Here is a 20,833-nt window from a genome sequence, read left to right as displayed (position 1 = left end):
GAAAATCCTCTCGTATTTTATGGTAATTGTATCGGTTATTCTATCGGGAGCACCACCAATTCGAATTTGATCGTACTCTTCGTATTTTCGGGAATAAAATTCGTTTTTCCATTTTTATTTCTTTTTTTTTTATCTCTCTCTCTCTCTCTTTTTTTTCCTCCCTCCTTTTCTCTTTGCTCCCGTAAGTTTACGGTGTGACCTCCCCCTAAAAAAGAAAAAGAAAAAGAAGAAAAAGAAGATCGATCGAGAAATTTGAAAACGTCGTCATACGGAGTAGCACACACACGTTTCACGAATTTCTTGCGACGGTGACTGCGGTATGTGAAAGTGCAACTTTAACGACCGGTTTTACGCAGGTGAAGTAGCATACATACTTACGTATATGCTACGTATACTATCGTTTAAAAGTTTCTATAATATAATGACAAATCTTTTCTTCGATCTATTTATCATTATTTCTATAATTATTATTTATCGTTATATTTATAACGAAATAATTATATTCGGAGAATTTTCTAAAGTAAATATTTTCTGATTAAAAATAATTATTTAAAAAAAGTATTGTAAAAAATTATTTGAAAATATTCATATAATATCGATTTTGAAAAATTTTTCGAAGAAAATAAGTGAAATCAAAATAATTACATAAAAATTCTAAATCCTTCTCTCAAAGAGATTACATTTGAAATCAGTTCGAGCAATTTTAGAAGTGGTATTATTGTCGCGTTGATATAACATAATGGAGATCTTGTTTCTCGAACGGTTAATTTAATATTTCGTCAGCATAGCAAACTAACTGGCCAGTCAGACAACGTAATATGATATTGGAGTGTGTCGCATCGTTTTTTGCTAACGTTCGTGTGCTTATCCAAATGAAATTCAAAACAATGGAAATATATCCGAAAATAATATATTTACTATTCTAATGCGAGCTAGCAAAGGTTAATGCGTATTTCGATGCACGTTTGAATATTACGGGAGCACAGAGAAATCAGATAAAATATTTGAACAAAAAAAAATCGTTACGTATTATAACTCTTATAGAATTTTGTTTTTTTTTTTTTTTTTTAATGAAATTTGTTATCTTAAAATCATCACAACACACACACACACACATACACAAAAGATAATCAATTAGTAAGAAATAAATATTGGCGTAAGTATGATTAATATCTTGAAAATATTATCATGTAGATTAATATCTATTCTTTATTTCTGATACATATACATTTCATTTATTACGTTTTCATACATTGACATTGCTAATATCGTATTTGACTTTCAAAAGAAAGTCATTGAAGACGCGCATGAATTAACTTAAATAAAATTGAATGTGACGCACGAAAAGAGCCACGGGTGTGCAGGGAGAACGAATTCCAATGCAATCCAGGAGAATGCATTCCAAATAGTTGGGTATGCGATCATCAAAACGATTGTCATGACAGTTCCGATGAAAAACATTGTAATAGTAAGTTATATACGTCTAAAAAAACATTTTAACTTAGGATAGAAAAGCACTGGAAGAAATACATGGAAGAGAATAGAGGAAAGAAATCAATGCTTGGGAAGAACGGAAAACGAGAGACAGATATAATTATTATCTTATAAGCGTACGAATACAATATTTCTCGTATTTACGATTTCCAAAAGAAAACAATAAATATACAATATAAAAAAAAAAAAAGAAACAGAGAGTGATGCAAATTAGAAAAAAAACAGATTAAACTCAACGACGGATTTGTGTTGACGAGAGCGCGCCATTTTGGTAGAAGGAGACATATTTGGAAATACGAAAAATAAGCCGGAGGGGGGAGGCCAAAATGGCGTTGCTAAAAAAACGAAGTTACGTGGGGATGATGATGCGCATGCAATTGAAATCACGGTTACCGTATATGCAACATGTAAACCTCGTGAAATTTATTGTTGTCACCTTTTAGGATTGAAGAATTGCACCGCGGAACAATTTACTTGTCGTTCGGGAAATGGCGAGTGCGTGGCATTAACATGGATGTGCGACGACAATCCAGACTGTTCGGATGGTTCGGACGAAGCTGAATGCAGTAAGCATTCGCACGTGGGCCATGCTTTTTATATTTATATTAGTTGTTTCTTTCTTTCTCACTTTCTATTCGATTCACCTCCACCCCCCTTTCCTCCATCCCTCTCTTTGCGCACATTTCTATTTCTATTTCTATTTCTATTTCTATTTCTATTTTGTATTTCTATTTCTATCTTTATTTTTATTTCTATTTATCTCTCTCTGTTTCATGTAGTTGTTCCATATATGTGTATGTTTATATATATTCGGGTTGGCAGCTTTGCAACCGTTGCACGTTACACGTTGCATGATAATTAACGTTTGTTGTAGGTATCGCGAGTGAACGTTATTTTTTTATTTCTTTTTGTTTTTCTTTTCTTTTCTTTTTTTTTTCAACTTTTTTTTTTTAGTACCATGGATGCGTTTCAACAGGTCCCTTTAGCGCAATTTACATGCAAACAAGATCGTGCGCTGTTTTATATTTTCGAGTTTCATAAAGACGCGTTTTTTCTTCCTCTCTTTTTCTACCCCTTTCCTTTTTTTTTTTTTTTTTTTTTTTTTTTCCTTTAGTCGCGTAACAAGCGTGTATGTATCAAGAGGTTGGAAGTAAGTACTTTTTTTTTTTTTACTTTACTTTCTTTCTTTCTTTCTTTCTTCCTTTCTTCCCTTTTATTCTCTGGAGACTCTTATTTTATTTTTCGATTTTACCGTTGGTAATTCTTTCGAATAATCGACCGCATACAGCCTTAATATTTTTACTACGCGTTTATCCCGAATATCTTCTTCTATCCTATAATAGCCTGTGAAAGAAACAAATTATTTTATGTTTTTTCCAATTGGAAGAAATATTTATTTAAGATTCATGCTTTTATTTTTTTTTTTCTTTTTTATTATATTTTTGTAATGATATATTTGATGTTATATTTAATTTAATGATACGTAACGTATGCTTGATTTGCGCATCATATAATTAAATGAAATTAATATTGAATATTCGATTGATTATATTGTATATAGAATTATCGAATATTAATTTTCTATGTAGAAATTCTTATCCACATATTTGATACATGTTATGCATAAGTTATATTGCTTACAGCATCATTCGATCTCTCGTTTCATTTCAAATTATACGCACCGTTCAGATATACATATTGTGTATATGCATTTTTGGCTTATTATTATTTTTGTTTATATTTGTACAATCTGATTTCTTTCCTCTTCTTCTATTTCAATTTGTTATTTAATATTTGTTTAAATAAAGTTCAGTTTGTTATGTCAGTTATATCAAATAAGTTGAAATTATTGATAATAATTTATATATTTTTTTTACTGTGTCACGTATTTGTCAATGAATTAAATAATTTAAAATATTGTACTTATAATGTTTTTCTCTTTTTTTTTTTATGTTTACGTTTTTATATATACTTATAAAATTTATTATCTCAGATGATACTTGTCGATCGGATGAGTTTACCTGTGCAAATAAGCATTGCATTCAACTCCATTGGGTCTGTGATCATGATGATGATTGCGGAGATGGCAGTGATGAGAAAAACTGTAGTCCAACTACCTGCAATCCTGTAACAGATTTTGCTTGTTCAGACAACTACTGTATTACAGCAAAGTGGAAATGCGATGGTGATTATGATTGTCCTAATCATTCTGATGAGATGGATTGCAAGGTACAATTTGAAATATCTTTTAATGAAATATGTATTATGTGATATATAATGTTATATATTGTACACGTAATATAATAAATGATTTATTTTTTCAAGGGAAAAAATCAGGGACAGAGGGCAAGCCATTGCGATAAGAGAGAATTTGATTGTGACGATGGTGTTACTTGCATACATCAAACGTGGGTATGCGATGGGGATAAAGATTGTTCAAACGGTGCAGATGAATCACCATTAAAATGTCATAACATCACTTGTAGAGCTGATCAATTTCAATGCGAAGATCGACGTACCTGTATACCAGGTAAATTATAAAATACAAATAAGAGAAAAAGTTGAATGTGTTTTATTTATAATAATAATAATAATAATACTCAATTTGATATGTTTAGGTCACTTGTATTGCAATGGCGTGGCTGAATGTTCAGATGGAAGTGATGAAAAGAATTGTTCAATAAAAGCTGCTACATGCGATCCAATGACACAATTTGAATGCAGTGAAGCTTCGTGTATTCCTCTTAAAAGTGTGTGTGATAAGAAAATGGATTGTATCAATTGGGAAGATGAACGTGCTGAACTTTGCGGTGTAAATGAATGTGAAATATCTAATGGTGGATGTTCACAAATATGTATTGATCTTCCCATTGGCTATCGTTGCGATTGTAAACCAGGATACAAATTGATCGACAATCGTACCTGCGATGGTAAGAAAAATAATTCAATTAATAGATACGTATTTATAGAAAGATAATAATAAATCAAAATGTTTATATATATTATAGATATCGATGAATGCTTAGAGCCAGGAAGTTGTTCGCAATTTTGTCAAAACGAAAAAGGAACATTTAAATGTAATTGTGCCCTTGGTTATTTGAAAGATCCTAAAAATTTAACTCGTTGTAAGGCAGCAGAAGGACACGCGAGTCTTCTTTTTACTAGAAGACATGATATTAGAAAAGTAGCTTTGGATCGTCAAGAAATGACGGCGATTGTCAATAATACAAAAATGGCAACAGCTTTGGATTTTGTTTTTCGAACGGGAATGATATTCTGGAGCGATATTACAGAAAGAAAAATTTATAAGTAAGTTTATGAATATTTCTTTTTTACTCTTTCTATCATATCATCACAGAATATTTATTAAATTTCATAATGATTTTTAGAGCACCGATAGATGAAGGAAATGACCGTACAGTTGTAATAGAAGATGATTTAACAACATCAGATGGATTAGCAGTAGATTGGATATATAGTCATATATATTGGACTGATTCTGGAAAAGATACTATAGAATTAGCTAATTTCGAAGGAAACATGAGAAAAACTCTCATCAAAGATCACATACAAGAACCGCGAGCTATCGCCTTAAATCCCTTAGACGGTTGGATGTTTTGGACTGATTGGAGTGACGAAGCTCGTATAGAAAGAGCTGGTATGGATGGTTCTCATCGTTCAGTAAGTATTTCTATTTAAATAGTACTCTGTTTTCTCTCTCCCTCTCTCTCTCTGTATAATTAAATTTATAAAATAAATTATATGTGATATAATCATGATATATTAATGAAATTTTACCAGATTATTGTTGGACATGATATAAAATGGCCAAATGGATTGACTTTAGATCTAATTGGTAAAAGAGTATATTGGGTAGATGCTAAACTTAACTTTATAGCATCTTGTAATTATGACGGTTCAGGAAGAAGAACAGTTTTATTTTCTCCTGATATGTTAAGACATCCGTTCAGTATTACAACATTTGAAGATTATGTTTATTGGACTGATTGGGATAAAGAAACGATATTTAAGGCTAACAAATTTACTGGTAAAGATGTAGAGTCTGTTACATCAGTAAGATCGCCTCAGCAACCAATGGTGGTACACGTGTATCATCCATATAGACAACCCGATGGAATGAATCAATGTCAGTCTGTCAATGGTCATTGCAGTCATTTGTGTTTGCCTGCACCTAAAATTAATTCTAAATCACCGCTTCTAAGTTGTGCATGTCCGGATGGACTGAGGCTGTTATCTGATGGATTGATGTGTGTAGAAAATGGTAAGTGATATAAACATTTAATCCATAATCGTTAGTCTGTATTGAATGTTTTAAATGAAGTAGCATGAATCAATTACTTTGATAAATGAAATTGCATGATTATTAAAATAGTAAAAATCTATAATTCAAATAATGCAAGATCATTAGAAATCGTTTTATTGCTATTTATTGTTATGTATATTATTTTATGAATGATATATTTACTATAGTATTTAAAAAAAAAAAAAACTATAAAAGACACCGAAATGAATTTGAAATTTTATTAAGTTTCTTAAAACAAGTCTTTTTATTTATTTCATTTATATATCTGTTTTATTATATTTATTTGCATTACTGTTGCATGAATATGGAATATTACAGTAACTACTACTGTAGCACCAACAACACAAGAAAATGCTAAACTATTTAAAAGGCTTGAACCGCTGAACATTTCAACGACTGTTCGTAAGTATATCTTGCATGCTCATCAATAGCTTTTTAATTTGTATTATCATTGTTAAATATATATATCACATTATCGTATTATTAATGATATAAATTATACCTTTTTATTTTTGTTAATGTACCTCATATCATATAAATATTTTAATTTTGCGAATATGTTACTCCTAGATCCAATAACCTCGATGGATAGTGGAAAAAATAATTCTACAAGTGAATCAACAGACCCTGGTCTAGTTGCTGGTGTTGTCATAGGCGTGGTATCATTAGGCCTATTAGTACTTGCATTAGTGGCAGTATTGTGCTATAGGCATTATCTTCATCGTAATGTTACAAGTATGAACTTCGACAACCCTGTATATAGAAAAACTACCGAAGATCAGTTTAGTCTCGAAAAGAACAGATTTCCCCTTCCCGCTGCTACAGTTGGAGAGGAGGTAGATATATATATATATATATTTACTTATTTATTCATTTATTATTATTAAAATCATATGATGTTAAATTCAATTATACATGTAGAAGATATATATACGCGGAAAAAGGTATAGTATATTTAAATGTTTTAATAATAATCTTTGTTGTTGGAATAGGCTCAGGAACCATTAACGAGTCCTGGAACTAATGACTACGTTTAAGGCTTAATTTGTCAATGAAATGGGATTAGCAGACTTGAAAAAGCAGTGATCATGTAAGAAAATCATGTAAAAACAGATGTAATGTCATTTACATCTAATAAGCCTGTTCAAATGTATGCCTGCGTCTGCCCACCTGCCTGCCAACTCAGCTGTGATTATGTTTATTTTTTTGTACTGTTTATTTGTTAACAAATTTTTGTGCATTATCATTCGAATATATTAGACATACATAAAACGTTTAGATTTGCTCTAAGACATAAAGGGAGAAATGTCTAGGGACATACATAAGCACACACATGATAATTGTTGTAGAGTAAGTATAACAAGGATTAAATTTTAAATACATTTCATCCCTGTACTTCTAAATTTTTTAAAAGCTAAGTAAAAAGGAAAAAATACACAGTTTCATCGAAGAAATCGTAATATAATATAACGTAGAGTTAAAAAAGACATTTACAATATATTGGTGATATTTTCTTTGTCTCTCTTTTTGCACACATTTATAATATTGATATATCGCATACTACTTATGTCCATTGTACATTTATTCTATATCTATTTTATAGATAACAAAAAATTATTCTTTCATATTGCTATTTACAAGTGTCAATAATAAAAAAGATGAAGAATAAGATAAAAAATAATTACAAAAAAAGAAAAAAAAAGTGACTTTTGTTTTTAAAGCAAAAATATATATATATATATTTTCCAAAACAACACATTTTTAACAGCAGATATTTAAATCGTAATATCAATGGATATCGATATGGTATGGATGTCTATATTATTGGCTTAAGTAGAAGTCGTTAATGGTCTTAAATTAAAAGTAAAATTCAGAAAAAGCAAACGATAGATGATGATACAATTTTTTTCTTTAATGTATTTATTTGTTCATAAAAAAAAAGGAAAAGAAACGTGAACGAAAAATACGAATTGTAGCGGTTTATGAATACATATTTCAATCATGAAAAGACAACAGCGATTTCTAGTTATTATCATATATATAATATTTTTTTCTCTCAGGTTAAGGTGCTTAATAATATCTATAATGTAGTTCTACATAATTCTTATTTTTCTGATCGAGCCTAATATTTTTTTCTTTTTTTTTTTCTGCAGCGTGATTTGCATGTACATTAAACAACATACTATTATTGTTATTCATTAATCTAAATATCTACGTAGACGTTGTAAAAGATATTTTGATTTTTATTAATTAATCAATTAATTATTTATTACACGAGAATTTATTTGGAAATTGCTTATTCTGAAGGATGAGGGTGGTTCTATTGTCGGAGTCATATGTAAATGATGCAGAAATTAGATAAATGTATGGAAAAAAAAAAAAAATTGTACAAATTATTCATGTAAAAAGTGTATAAACTTGCACGCATTCCAATGAACATTTGTTTAATTCGCAAAATTATTTAAATGCGATTAAACAAGTATCATAAGTGTCGTGATAAAACATATTTTTTCAACTGTCGACCGTACATCTGCTTTAGTAATTATTGTAATGATCGAAGTTGATTTTCTTTCTTTCTTTTTTATTTTATTTTATTTTATCATTTTTTTTCGTTTTTTCTTCTTTTTTTCTATATTTTCTCTCTCTTTCTCTCTCTCTCTGTCTCTCTTTCTCTTTCTCTTTCTCTCTATTCTTGTCTCTCTCTTTGGTATTATGTAGATTTAAGAATCAAATTTCTTATATCTGACCCCGATAGTAGTTCGATAACTCAAATTACTAAAAGCAGAAAAAGATTTAAAAATCCTTTATAATTTATAAAATCAAGTTTCTCCTTTTATGTCAATCGTAAAATGCATATATAAACAGTTTTTAGCATTATCAATATTTCATAATATCTGCCTACGTTCTCATATGTGGCCCCATATCATGATTAAGAGACACTTTTTAGTAATAGTAAGTTAGTAATCTCTTAAGTGTAATAGTATATACATATATATATAAAATTACTAACACCAAGCAGATGTCATGATAAAATTTAATATAAGAACATTAAAAGAGTGCATCTACTAATCTAAAATTTGTTTAGATATTTCAACCAGCCAATGAAATCAATGTACATGTATAGAACTAATGCTCCTGATATAAAAATTTTACGTACTACATATACATATATATATACATACATATATATATATATATATATGCTTTACGATTATTATATTAGATAATTAAATGTTTCAGAGACAAATGTTCTTCTAATTAAGATTATAAAGAAGTAATGTAATGCTAGACTCTAAAATAAGTCATACATATTGAAAAATAACAAAAGATGCTTAAATAATTATTGTGAAGATGTGTTATATGTAAAGATTATAATGATAACTATACATATATATATATATATGTATATTTACTTTAAAAAATAATACTTATACATAAAGAAGCTTTAAATCAAAATCATTATAAAGAATATACTTTGATATGATTATGATAGCTCGATAAATTCAAACAAGTCGTGCAATAAAAATAAATGATTTTTGCAGCGCTAGGGCTCGTTTTTAATTATAATTATTATATAGTAATGAATACTTGTAGTTAATTAAGATAACATCTTATGTCATTTATTAATATGTATGACATTTAAGTATGACTGCAAGAAAGCAAAGTCCAAAATTAAATAGAGGCTCGGTGGTGATTCCAATCAAAAAAAATTAGTAAAATTATGAATGCGCATTAGTCGCATTTGATGAATGTGCGAATTTCATAAAGGCAATATTCTGTCCTAGCCAACCTATCTGCCAAAATTGTGTCAAACTTTAGCAATATATTATCACTACCACATCTATGATATATAAATATATATATATTATATATATAATTTATTATAATGGTTATTGTATAAATAAATATATAAAATAAATCTCACTATTGTCATATTATCATTTTGTCTGTATAAAAATTAACAATTTTGTAAATAAGTACTTTAGAAGAAAATATAACACGAAAACTTTTTATGCAAGAGTTAAAAATATATATATATATACGTATAAAAAAATATACATAAAAACAAAGCCTCTCAATAATAAGTTCATTAGATTTCCATTTCCATTTGCATTGTACTTATTTGAGACGTGTATACATCTTTATTTTCAAATGAAAAATTTCATTATTATAAAAAAATATCATTTTCACGGATATACAAGAACAATAGCAGAATATTTTAATACTGTTTATTTTCATTATTACTATATTATCATACAAAACAATATCATTAAGATCCTAATTGAGTATGAAACATATCTATCGCAGGATCCTCACATTCGCGCGTTATTAATATATCACGAAATTTATCTAATATTTGCAACAATTGAGATCTTCGAATGTTTTCTAAATACATTATTTCTTCCAGATGATGTCCACCGTTAAAATAACCAAGGCGACACAATTTATCAAGTAACTTTCTGTCGTCCGATGGAATGTCATAACTTTCCGACGGATAATTAAAAAATATATCTTTTTTATGTAAAGTATGCGACAATTCTTCTTTTATATCGGTAATTATTCCTTTACTAGTTTCATCAAAATCCCATGAACTTTCAGCTTCGTCAATATTATTTACATCAAAAGTTGTTTGTTCCTTCGAGTCCTAAAAAAGAACAAGTAATTTATATTTATGTTTGCATGCATTGTAAAAATAAGTTATTATACCAACCGGTAATACAAGACCATGTACCGTTGGCATATATTGAACGTATGTATGTAGTTGCAAAAGCAAATGATTTTTGAGTAACCATATGATGACTTTTACTAATTGAGTTTGTTGCTGAGGTTGACTTAAAGGATTTAATTTTTGACTGATTGACGTTGGTAAGGAAAAATCGCTAATGACCTAAAAAAAAGTATGCAATATAAAATATTATGAAACTTTTTAAAATTATAAATATATCATTTTCTGTGCATACTTGTAGTAGACAAAGTCCTGGAAATTGTTCCGAAAATGCTTCCAATAATTGATTAGATAAAACAGCATCCGGTGATACAACATAAACGTTACTTTCGCAAAGCGGATAAATTATTCTAGCTTTAGCCCAATAAACTAAATGTCCGGTTAGTTGAAATACTTGTGTCAGTGTTAGATCTGAATCAGCAGCTAATGTTTGTATACTCTTTAATGGATTATACATTTGAATTAGACGTCTTAATGCTGGAGAAGAATCTATTGGCAATGAATCTAATAAATCTGAAGGTTCAATTAACAAAAGTAGTCCATGGTATGGTCTTAAACTGTTTAAACATCTGTAAATAATTATTAATAATAATATTATTATCATTATTATTATTTTCTTGGAAACTATGCAAATATATTTATGTAAAATTATACTGTACTAACCTATCAATAATCTCAGGATTAATAAAGAAACCTTTCTTATACGATTGGTGTACCTTCTGCGGAAGACAAAAGCGCACTTGTATCCATTTATTGATCATAATATTAATTATACCGCAAGTACTAAGACTACTGAAGACTGTTTTTAAATTACGAGCTAGTAAACTTTTCTGCAATATTAATTCGTAAGGAGATTCATCGCTATCGCTTTCACCCTCAGATCTAAAACAATAAATGTATATTTATATTAACAATCTATATTTACTATTACGTGATATATGATATATTAAATACCTAGCAGTAATTTCATCATGAGTCGATACCATAATCTTAATTTCATCCGTTAAAAAGCCACATCTTTTTTCTTCATGTCTCAATGCGATACCCAATCTTAAACAAAAGTATACAGTTGATCTCAAATATTATGACTATTAAATATTGGTACACAACAAACCTTCTGCTTAAATCGTAATAACATTTTACGACAGAATGACTTGCTTGCGCTTGTAAGGCAAAGACAACATTAAAGAGCATAGAAGAATTGACTTCTTTAAAACCACGTTGTGGAATAAGAGTAGGATGTCCAACAAAGCGAACATCGTTTACTTTCAATTCAAATTTCTGTTCGCATAATTCTGGTTTTACTGCAAATAACGTTGAAAGTACTTCATCCTTTAATCCGGTAAGATTTCCATTGTTAATGTTAGAAGTTGGAAACGGCAGAGACTGCTAATAAAGATCTAATAATAAATTAATTACAACGACAAATCATCATACAATTAAACGTAATAGTTGTTAAATTCACCTGTAATAAATCTTCGCTAGTTGTCAACGAATATGGATTTTTACGTTTTGTGCATTGTTTAGAATCACGTACGTGACTCATCATATGTGGATATCGAAATAAAAGTCTGTCACCCTTGCTGTCACTTTTGACAAGTATTACACTTAACGGATTGATTTCCATGATTCTATAAACAAAAATAAATGCTTATCTTTGACATAAATTTACAACCAATAATTAACGTAGATGTAATGCTTCTTTTAACTTCAATAAAAATAATAAATACCTTTGTAAACAAAAAAATACATTTATTAAATCTTTTTATTCGAAAAAGGATTGCTCAATAAAACAACATTTATAATAAACTACGTTGATTCTAACTTTTGACAAGTAAATTGCAATGCCGAACTATCTTAAATATGATCATTTACGTAAATATATTCTATAACAAGAGTCATTTACACGCTTGCGCAAAATGTAATGAAAGTGCATTGACAATTGCACCTAACCTACAAACGAATCTCTCATTAAATTGTGACTACAAAAAAATAAAACATTTTTATTTATTTTCAATGTTTACGTTACCTTTAATAATAATTATTATAAATTCAATGATAATTGGGTTAACAATATGATATAAAAAAATAAATATAATAATAACAATTATTTAAATATGCTCTTAAAACGTAATAGAGAGAAGACAATCTGATTGGTTAATTTAAACATATTTTTTAATAGTTCTCACATCGAATAGTTTTTCTACATGTATCTATAGTAAATAGATGTGTGATATAAGAAATATAATATAAATAATAATAATAACAATAATAATAATAATAATAATAATAATAATAATAATAATAATAAATAATTAATGATATAATTATTAGGGACATTTGTTTATTACACTTACACAGATATTGGTGTATTTAGAGTAATTAGATTGGACTTGATAACTGTGGATATAAAAGGTGCATTTAGATGATTATATTGAGTTTTCGAGGAGGGAATAAAGGAGTGTAATTAATATATTATATTGTAGGTATATAAGTGGAAGATGTGATGCTGCTTCTTAATAATGTATCTGAATTGTGTTGTCCGATGGAACCTTTTTTCGAACTACGCTTGTGAGGAAGAAGATTCAATGGCGGTAAATTTGGATGTTCTATTCTCGTTGGAGAACTAACATGAGGACGCAATGTACCCCTTTGTATCGTAAGAATACCTACATTTAAATCAATTATTTCTATTAATAATATAATAACAATAATAATATATGCAACTCTCTAATTTCTCTATTATATATTTCTTTTATATAATAAATATTTATTATACGGGGTGACGAAGGTTTTTCGCTAACACCGTTTGCCCGAAAAAATCTCAGCACCCTGTATATATAATATTATTTTCATACCATAAATATAATATTATTATTATTATTATTATTATTATTATATAAAATATATATATAGAAAATTGTATATTATATTATTTTTATAATTAATATTAAATATAAACAAAATTTATATTTTGTATTAACGAGATCGGTAATTATTTTTAATATATATTTAATTACCTGAATCATTAGGCTCCAAAACATCGTTCAATTGATAATATTCCGTTTTAACTGATAAGGGCTCTTCATAATCCACAAAAGCAGTATTATCAAAAGCTTTATCGTCCTTTGGACGGACATATACCGGAGTTGTAACCGGAGGATCGGCATACGTCTAAAATATAGATTTTGATCTTTATTAATTACATATATTTATAGATCGATCAACTTGTATTAATATAGCTTTTTTCAATTAGAACGTTTGCCCTGTTATTTTCTCTACTTTCTTTAATTAATTTTAATGAATTACCTACCATGTCTACAAGTCATGCTTCTAATTTGATCTAATATAGACAATGGCGGTCAAAGATTATAATTCAAATTATTAAAATATAGGACAGGTACTTCGAGGTATGTTTATAAAAAAAAAAGGAACTATTACTATATACAATAATTTTATTTTAATAAACTAAAAATTAGAAGAAGTGACAAAATAATTAGCAGATATACTAAATCGAATGGTAATCTGCTTTTCATGCATTTCTTTTTTGTTTGATGAGTAGCAAATAATTTCGTAGCGTCATATTATTTGACCGCCACTGTATTTGTAGATTTATATATGACAGGTTCGATCTAGAAAATAATCCAAGAATAAATATCACAGTGGATCATCATATAATTTATGTAAAAATTATTTCCAAATTATCTTTTTTTATTTTCTTGTTTTTTTTTTTTTTCTATTTATCAATATTACGCGTATAGAAAAAAATTTATCTGTACGTAATTATTAAACTGCGATTTTTATTCCACCATAGATCCTCGCAAGATGCTATGCTATTTGTTATTTTCGTTGTTCTCTATTGTATTCGAAAGCAGCATCGTATACAAACGTAAAATTGTTAAATTGCCTTCAGTTTTACATGTTCGGTTGGTGTTGTCGAACAAGCGCGCTTGTGAAATTGTCCACCGCCGATAGTTTCGTAAGTATGTTCTTCTAAATAATGTCTAGTGGTACCCCGTGGTGTTAGGGTTGCCCACATTACACGACTATCTTGCATGGTATCAGCAGCGCAAGGATACAAAACAGCTTCGTTTTGAATTCTCCCATTTTTCGTTTGCATACCGGTTGTTGCATTTGGCATTGATATTACCCCATTTTTACCGCTTCTGTTTCTGCCAGACAAAAATATAAAAACGTTATGAAGTTGATCATTTTTTTTCACGCGCGATCGATCTTAATTTTTTTTTTAAATAATTACAATCTCTCATACCATTCGAGATGATTAAGGATTTGCGTCGGATATGATAATATTTAATTAATTAATACTTACAATTTACATTTCAAAAATAATGTTGCCAATATTACGCCAATTACAATTACACCGACGCAAGATGATATCAGCACTAACAACCACGTGTCGTCAAAAACGGTGCCTAAAAATATACAAAATTAATAAAACCAATAAATCAAATATTTACGCTTACCATTAGTATAAAAAGAAAAATTTGGTAAAAATATTTGTTAAGAAAAAAAAACAATTAATATCCAATTATTTACCTTGCTGTGGCATTTCGATATATTGCACCCCTTCGAAACGCCGATCGCATAAGTGTTTGCAAGGACTATCATTGAGGTTTGGCGGGAAAGGCAGAGCGCCTAAATTTGGATAAAAGTCCGAACTTTGTTGAAGAAATTCTGGAAACGGTGGTGGCGGTATATGAAGTATATCTGGGGGTGGGCCAAGAGGGCAAGACGAACAACTAGAATTCTTCATGATGAACCCTCCTATTTCAGAATTTCTCATCTATTATTATTCAAAAACAAACCAAAAACATTCTAATTTCTCATCATGCTTATATCATTAGCATACAACATAATTAACACAAATTATCATATCGTCAAACTATATTTATCTAGACATAAATATACGTAAACTAAAAGTATAATAAATTTAAATATTACGTGTAAATATATTCTATTATTTTTGTTAATTGTTTATGACAAACATTAGTAAATTCGTATATAATATAACAAATAGATACGCATTAAATCAAGGAATGTTTTATGTACGTGATTTGTTCTTAACACTTTCGCATCTTCGAACAAAAGTTCGAGCTTTTAATTAGATACTTCTGAAAACTGTTGACATTTTAATATAATAACGAACGAATTAATTACGATTGAAAATTTGTTTTTGTTAATGTTGCAAATGTATAAGAAAAAAAAAAGAATAGTAAATACACGGAATGATAATAAAAATGGTATCTTACCCTGGAACAGCAACCCTCCGTTTCCGTAGCATCACAACGATCACTGAACTCTACGAGATAAGGGCGCAAGCGTCGTCGTATTGAGCGGGGGCGAAATTTTCGTGGTGCATTTGGCTTCCTACATTTTATGTACGATATATATGTGTGTAAGAATCCATTCACTTGTACCCTATACACACACATACACAAACGCGCGCGCTCGCGCACGCCAGACAAAAAAAACGCAATACACTTTGAGACGACAATTCTAATTCTTTCAAAACATTTTTAAACTTAAACTTCTCACAAAAAGTTTATCAATTTTTAAAAATGAAGCAATATCTTTAAAGTTTTTATTTTTTTTTTTTAATTTAAATCACAAAAAAGTAATTTATTTATACTATATTAGAGATTTAATACTCTTAAAATGTTTTATTGTGTTAAAGAGTAGGTTTTTCTGTACAGTTGATTGAATACTCGTAATCCTTTTCTTCTTTTTAACATTTATTTACAAAATTATGTTCACATTGTTTCGCCTAAATTATATTATTTTCTATAGTAACGTATAAACAGACATGGAAGAATAATTGCTTTTATTTACACATATAAAATCGATCTTTTGTGATTGTATTTTTTTTTAATTTTTATAAATTATCCAGATATTATGCATAAGTATGAAAAAGTGATCAAAGATTATATCATATAAATGTATAATAATTTTTAATGTAATTCCCAAAAATATTTTACGCTTTTTAGATCTCTTTTCAATGATTATAATTAAAAAATTTATAATATTTAAAGCAACGTTAGGCAGTTATAAATCTTATTTAGTTTCTTTTTTAATCCTTTCTTTGCATTTCGTTGTACAAATCTTACAAAGAAGAAAAAATATTTGTAATTAAATATTTCTTCTACTTAATTTCAACTAACTAAGAGAAGATCAGTTCAATTTTATAAACTTACGAATGATTTACATAGACAGCAATAAATAAATTAATATATCCTATATAAGACTTTAAAATATAATTAACTATCTGAGACTGAGTATAGAATAATTCTATCAGTCATTTTACTTATTCAAGTTCATCCTTAAAGATAATCATTTTAATTCCCAATTAAAATTCAATTAAATTTACTTCTTTTTGTACTGGATTAAGTCTAGCTAGCGTATACACAACTGACGTTGTAAAAGATTGTACATGCGATCTAAAACTGGACGCAGGTTCCCAAGCTTCATCCCTAATGATACCTTGATTTCTAAGGTGCATTAATAAAGGATCTTTCCCTGTCTTTTTACAGAGCGTTTCTTGAAGTAAAATTAATTGTGATCTCCAATATTCATAACTGGCTCGTCTAAGCGCAGAAACCCATTGTTCGACCTGATCTTCAGAGCGACCACTTAAAATATGTCTCTTCTCGTGCTCATCACGAAAAGATATACTAAATGCAAATGCTCCTTCGAACATGTCATGATTAATACTATAATTTTCCAATACAATAACTCCAGCTGCTTGACGGTTATCAATTTGGCCTATTTCATTAATATTAAAATAAAATAATAAATTGTACTTTAATTTGAACCATCTTTCTTTGGATCCTGAAAGAGAATGATAATAATGATTTATTAGTGTATCGAATGATTACGTAAGAGCATCAAGGACGTTATTAAAATAATACATTTTTATTGTCAAGGTAATATTTAATTTAATTTCTATGCACACAGCACACACAGCACACTTTTAACATAATTTTATTATAAAATAAAGCTTAACACGATAATATTCAAGCAAATAAATATAAAAAAAAGTGTCTAATTAATTTCTTAAAAAATTTAATACTAATTGAAGTATATAATAAATTTAAATTAAATTAAATTAACCTGACTTGTGTGCCCGCTTATGATTTAGGCGGCCTTCTAAATCGGCGGCGCCATTACTTAATTCAGCGAGTTCTTTTTCGTTAAATTTCATTTGGATTATAATTATTAAACAAAGGAGTTACTTATGTCAATAACTTTAAATATACTACATGTATGCATATAGAGATAAAACTATATTTGATAAACTGTCAGAACAGTATGACTCAAACAACAAAGTAGTATTATATATAATGCGTATAACCATTCAATATTCGAATCAACGGTGGGGAACAGTGCTGCCACCATTGTTTAATATTGTTAGATATTATAGCATATACATTGGAGTAATATAAGATGGGATAACAAAGGCAGGAAAAATATTATGTCGAATTAATATTTGGTGGAATAAACTAGAACTAAATTTGACTATTTTAACGTTTTCCTTGAAAAAAAGAACTTAATTTTGTAGTTGTTCATCTTTTCATAGTTTTTACATAAAGGAAAAAGATTAATATGAATTATTTCATTTATCGAGGTGGCGCGCAAAAGTACCATTTTGTATCGATACCTTAAGAATTGTCAATCTTTCAAATCGCTTGAAATAATCGATGACTTTCAGTGTGGAGTTACAGTTTATGTTCAAAATATTGTACGTGTGAAATTAAATGTTTAGATACGAATAGTGTACTTTTTTCATCTTACTCGTGTTTTTCAAAATAAGAGGTTATTGTTAAATACGATCTTAAAGGTTTTTATTGCAAGCCTCATTAAGAGTATACTTAATTATGGAGATATCTAAATTTAATATAAACAATGTCTTAAACTATATATGCGCCGTACAGGTATAATATAAATACGATGTAAGTATTATAATTGATAACTTTATTTTGATATTTTCTTTATTATAATTATTATAAAGCTTACAGTATTCATACGAAGATTCTTTTACATTTACTTTTTTCTAACGGATAAAAAGCTATTTTATTAATGTATAAATATTTGTGTTAATTTTCTCTTTAGATATAACTACAAGATTTCAAAACAGAAATTCAATAGAACATACTTAATGGAAATAGTGAATGAACCTACCCAAATTTTCTATATGTCACATTGGCTTTCTTTCTATAATCATGATAATGTTTGAGTTTTTAAAAAAACTATTCGGATGGGCAGATGAGGGATCGAGGAAGCGTAGAGCCAATGATACTTTCAGCTACGAAAAGGAATATGTGTTACCTAAGAAGCAATGCTGCAGTCATAAAACAGTTCATACCGAAGAAGAATATTTTGAAATCGATGATAGTGATAATGATGATGTCAATTTTTTGACGGAAAACAAATATTCAAAAAATTCATCAAACAGACTAAATGGTACTCATAGTAAGAAATGTTACTCATCTTATGAGAATTTACCCTCTACTTCCATTTCTAAATCTCCTTTTTCTACAACTAATTGCAATAAATTAAACATGCTATATTTTGGAAATAAAGAAAACAAAGTAGGTAAAATGAACATGGACAAATGTTCTACACTTGTGAATACTAATCAATTAAAGCAAAAAAATCAGTATGGGGAATTGCTGCAAAATTTTCTTCCACATAGGAAATTGAATGTAGTGCAAAACATGTCGGACGAACGTCAACCTAAACAAAAATGTGATAAAGTTGTTGAAATAGACAAGATTATTAAATCAAGCTCATATAAACCGCAAGTTAAGTCCAATACTTCATCACCCGCTTGCTGTTCAAGATGGTCATCAACAAATACAGCAAAGAAAGAAAACGAGAGAATAGTTCCTATAGTTAAAATAAATAACGCAGAAGATTCTCTTCAATCAATGCCCAAGGAGATAGAAATTATCAAAGTTATTAAACATCCAGTTGTAAAGCCTGTACAAGGTATTGAAACTATAGCAACCAATACATTACGTGATAAACTGGCAGCTAAATTTGTAACGAGGGAAGATTTTGTTCCACAAATAACGCAGCGCTATAATGAACGTATTGAACAACGTAATAAAGAAGCTAAAGAGCTTAAAAAGATGATGTGCGCCTTATCAAAACAAAATCAATTAGCGCTAGAAACTGCTTTAGAAGAAAGATTAACGCGTTCTATGAGATTATGTGAAGAGGTATTAGAGGAAACAGAAGAGCCAGAAGAACCACCATTACCAACTCTTACGGAAGAAATGTTGAAGGAAGTAAAAAATGCTTTTGTACCTAACCCCCCTGACGAAATTTTGATAGAAGCTCATGGGTTGAGGATAACAAGAAAAGATCTTTATACTTTGGCAGAATTAAATTGGTTGAATGACGAAGTCATTAACTTTTACATGAATTTATTAATAGATAGAGGTACGAACGACAAATTCCCCAAAGTTCATGCAATGAATACATTCTTTTATCCAAAATTACTTTCTGGTGGACATTCATCTCTAAAACGATGGACAAGAAAAATCGACATATTTGTCCAAGACATTATAGTTGTTCCTATACATTTAGGCATCCACTGGTGTATGTCAATAATCGATTTTAGAGATAAGTCTATATGTTATTACGATAGTATGGGTAGCAGTAATCCTAAGTGTTTGTCAGCATTAAGACAGTATCTCGAAGAAGAAAGTATGGATAAAAAGAAGAAATCATTTGATACAAGTGATTGGAAATTAATATCCGCTAAGAACATTCCACAACAAATGAATGGATGTGATTGTGGTGTATTTTCTTGTATGTTTGCAGAATATATATGTGCAAATAGGAAAATAACATTTACTCAAGTGGATATGCCGTATTTTAGAAATAAAATGGCTTATGAAATTTTACAAAACAAACTTCTGTAAAAAACAAAAAGAAAAGAAGAAGAAAAAAAACAAAAAGAAAAGAAGAAGAAAAAAAAAAAAAGAAAATTGTAATTGTTATGGAGTAAAAAGAAGCACAATAATTTTTGATTTGAATATGCAACAAAAAAATCATCATTATCATAATATAATAAATGTTTTTCTATTATTTTAACAAATGTACATTAATTATAAATTTAAAGTTAAAAGAACTACTGATAAAATGTGATAGTATGTAGTTATTTAATATTACTTAAAGTCCTCTCTCTCTCTCTCTTTCTATTATATTTCTTCTCTATTATGATAAAACATATATGATAACATCTATGAAGAAGCAAATATAAA

The 20,833-nt window shown here is 28.6% G+C and overlaps 5 protein-coding genes across 11 annotated transcripts in view; 2 read left to right on the top strand and 3 right to left on the bottom strand.

Moving 5' to 3' along the window:
- Window positions 1-10,347, top strand: part of LOC122514736 (low-density lipoprotein receptor-like) — a 35,712-nt gene extending 25,365 nt beyond the window's left edge. The window contains exons 4-14 of one of the 5 annotated variants that reach the window (XR_006303107.1): window positions 1,938-2,060; window positions 3,488-3,723; window positions 3,820-4,024; window positions 4,113-4,424; window positions 4,503-4,803; window positions 4,884-5,175; window positions 5,296-5,776; window positions 6,137-6,220; window positions 6,389-6,654; window positions 6,811-6,908; window positions 10,227-10,347. Coding sequence is in view for 3 of the 5 variants with exons in the window: in XM_043631739.1 (XP_043487674.1) it covers window positions 1,938-2,060; window positions 3,488-3,723; window positions 3,820-4,024; window positions 4,113-4,424; window positions 4,503-4,803; window positions 4,884-5,175; window positions 5,296-5,776; window positions 6,137-6,220; window positions 6,389-6,654; window positions 6,811-6,855 (2,345 nt within the window). In the remaining 2 variants the exon portion in view is untranslated. Of the gene's footprint in view, window positions 1-1,348; window positions 1,469-1,937; window positions 2,061-3,487; window positions 3,724-3,819; window positions 4,025-4,112; window positions 4,425-4,502; window positions 4,804-4,883; window positions 5,176-5,295; window positions 5,777-6,136; window positions 6,221-6,388; window positions 6,655-6,810; window positions 7,206-10,226 lie in introns of those variants that run through there. The other 4 variants (XR_006303108.1, XM_043631741.1, XM_043631739.1 and 1 more) reach the window with 4 other exon arrangements.
- LOC122514737 (GATOR complex protein NPRL3) lies at window positions 10,034-13,653 on the bottom strand. 3 transcript variants are annotated; one of them, XM_043631745.1, is made up of 8 exons: window positions 13,565-13,653; window positions 12,010-12,175; window positions 11,659-11,930; window positions 11,499-11,594; window positions 11,208-11,426; window positions 10,780-11,113; window positions 10,530-10,706; window positions 10,034-10,463 (listed from the first exon to the last, which is right to left on the bottom strand). In XM_043631745.1, the coding sequence occupies exons 2-8, from the start codon at window positions 12,169-12,171 to the stop codon at window positions 10,089-10,091; spliced, it is 1,635 nt and encodes a 544-aa protein (XP_043487680.1). In that variant the 5' UTR covers window positions 12,172-12,175; window positions 13,565-13,653; the 3' UTR covers window positions 10,034-10,088. The 3 variants fall into 3 exon arrangements, with proteins under 3 accessions (XP_043487680.1, XP_043487681.1, XP_043487678.1); XM_043631746.1 differs by lacking the exon at window positions 13,565-13,653 and adding an exon at window positions 12,275-12,540 and having other exon boundaries at window positions 10,551-10,706; XM_043631743.1 differs by lacking the exon at window positions 13,565-13,653 and adding an exon at window positions 12,275-12,537.
- Window positions 13,654-13,984: 331 nt separating this feature from the next.
- Window positions 13,985-15,886, bottom strand: LOC122514738. Its single transcript, XM_043631747.1, has 4 exons — window positions 15,815-15,886; window positions 15,102-15,348; window positions 14,875-14,977; window positions 13,985-14,716 (listed from the first exon to the last, which is right to left on the bottom strand). The coding sequence occupies exons 2-4, from the start codon at window positions 15,346-15,348 to the stop codon at window positions 14,443-14,445; spliced, it is 624 nt and encodes a 207-aa protein (XP_043487682.1). The 5' UTR covers window positions 15,815-15,886; the 3' UTR covers window positions 13,985-14,442.
- Window positions 15,887-16,193: 307 nt separating this feature from the next.
- LOC122514735 (pleckstrin homology domain-containing family J member 1-like) lies at window positions 16,194-17,922 on the bottom strand. Its single transcript, XM_043631738.1, has 2 exons — window positions 17,673-17,922; window positions 16,194-17,390 (listed from the first exon to the last, which is right to left on the bottom strand). Exons 1-2 carry the CDS (start codon window positions 17,761-17,763, stop codon window positions 16,909-16,911), a joined length of 573 nt encoding a protein of 190 aa, XP_043487673.1. The 5' UTR covers window positions 17,764-17,922; the 3' UTR covers window positions 16,194-16,908.
- Window positions 17,923-18,174: 252 nt separating this feature from the next.
- LOC122514734 (sentrin-specific protease 1-like) lies at window positions 18,175-20,815 on the top strand. Its single transcript, XM_043631737.1, has 2 exons — window positions 18,175-18,511; window positions 18,672-20,815. The coding sequence occupies exon 2, from the start codon at window positions 18,731-18,733 to the stop codon at window positions 20,489-20,491; it is 1,761 nt and encodes a 586-aa protein (XP_043487672.1). The 5' UTR covers window positions 18,175-18,511; window positions 18,672-18,730; the 3' UTR covers window positions 20,492-20,815.
- The last annotated feature ends 18 nt before the right edge of the window (window positions 20,816-20,833 follow it).

The sequence above is a fragment of the Polistes fuscatus genome, unplaced genomic scaffold (assembly GCF_010416935.1).
Source record: "Polistes fuscatus isolate 324 unplaced genomic scaffold, CU_Pfus_HIC Scaffold15, whole genome shotgun sequence".
NCBI lineage: Eukaryota > Metazoa > Arthropoda > Insecta > Hymenoptera > Vespidae > Polistes > Polistes fuscatus.
The sequence above is the reverse complement of the archived record's forward strand: the minus strand, read 5'-3'. Positions and strand labels throughout refer to the sequence as shown.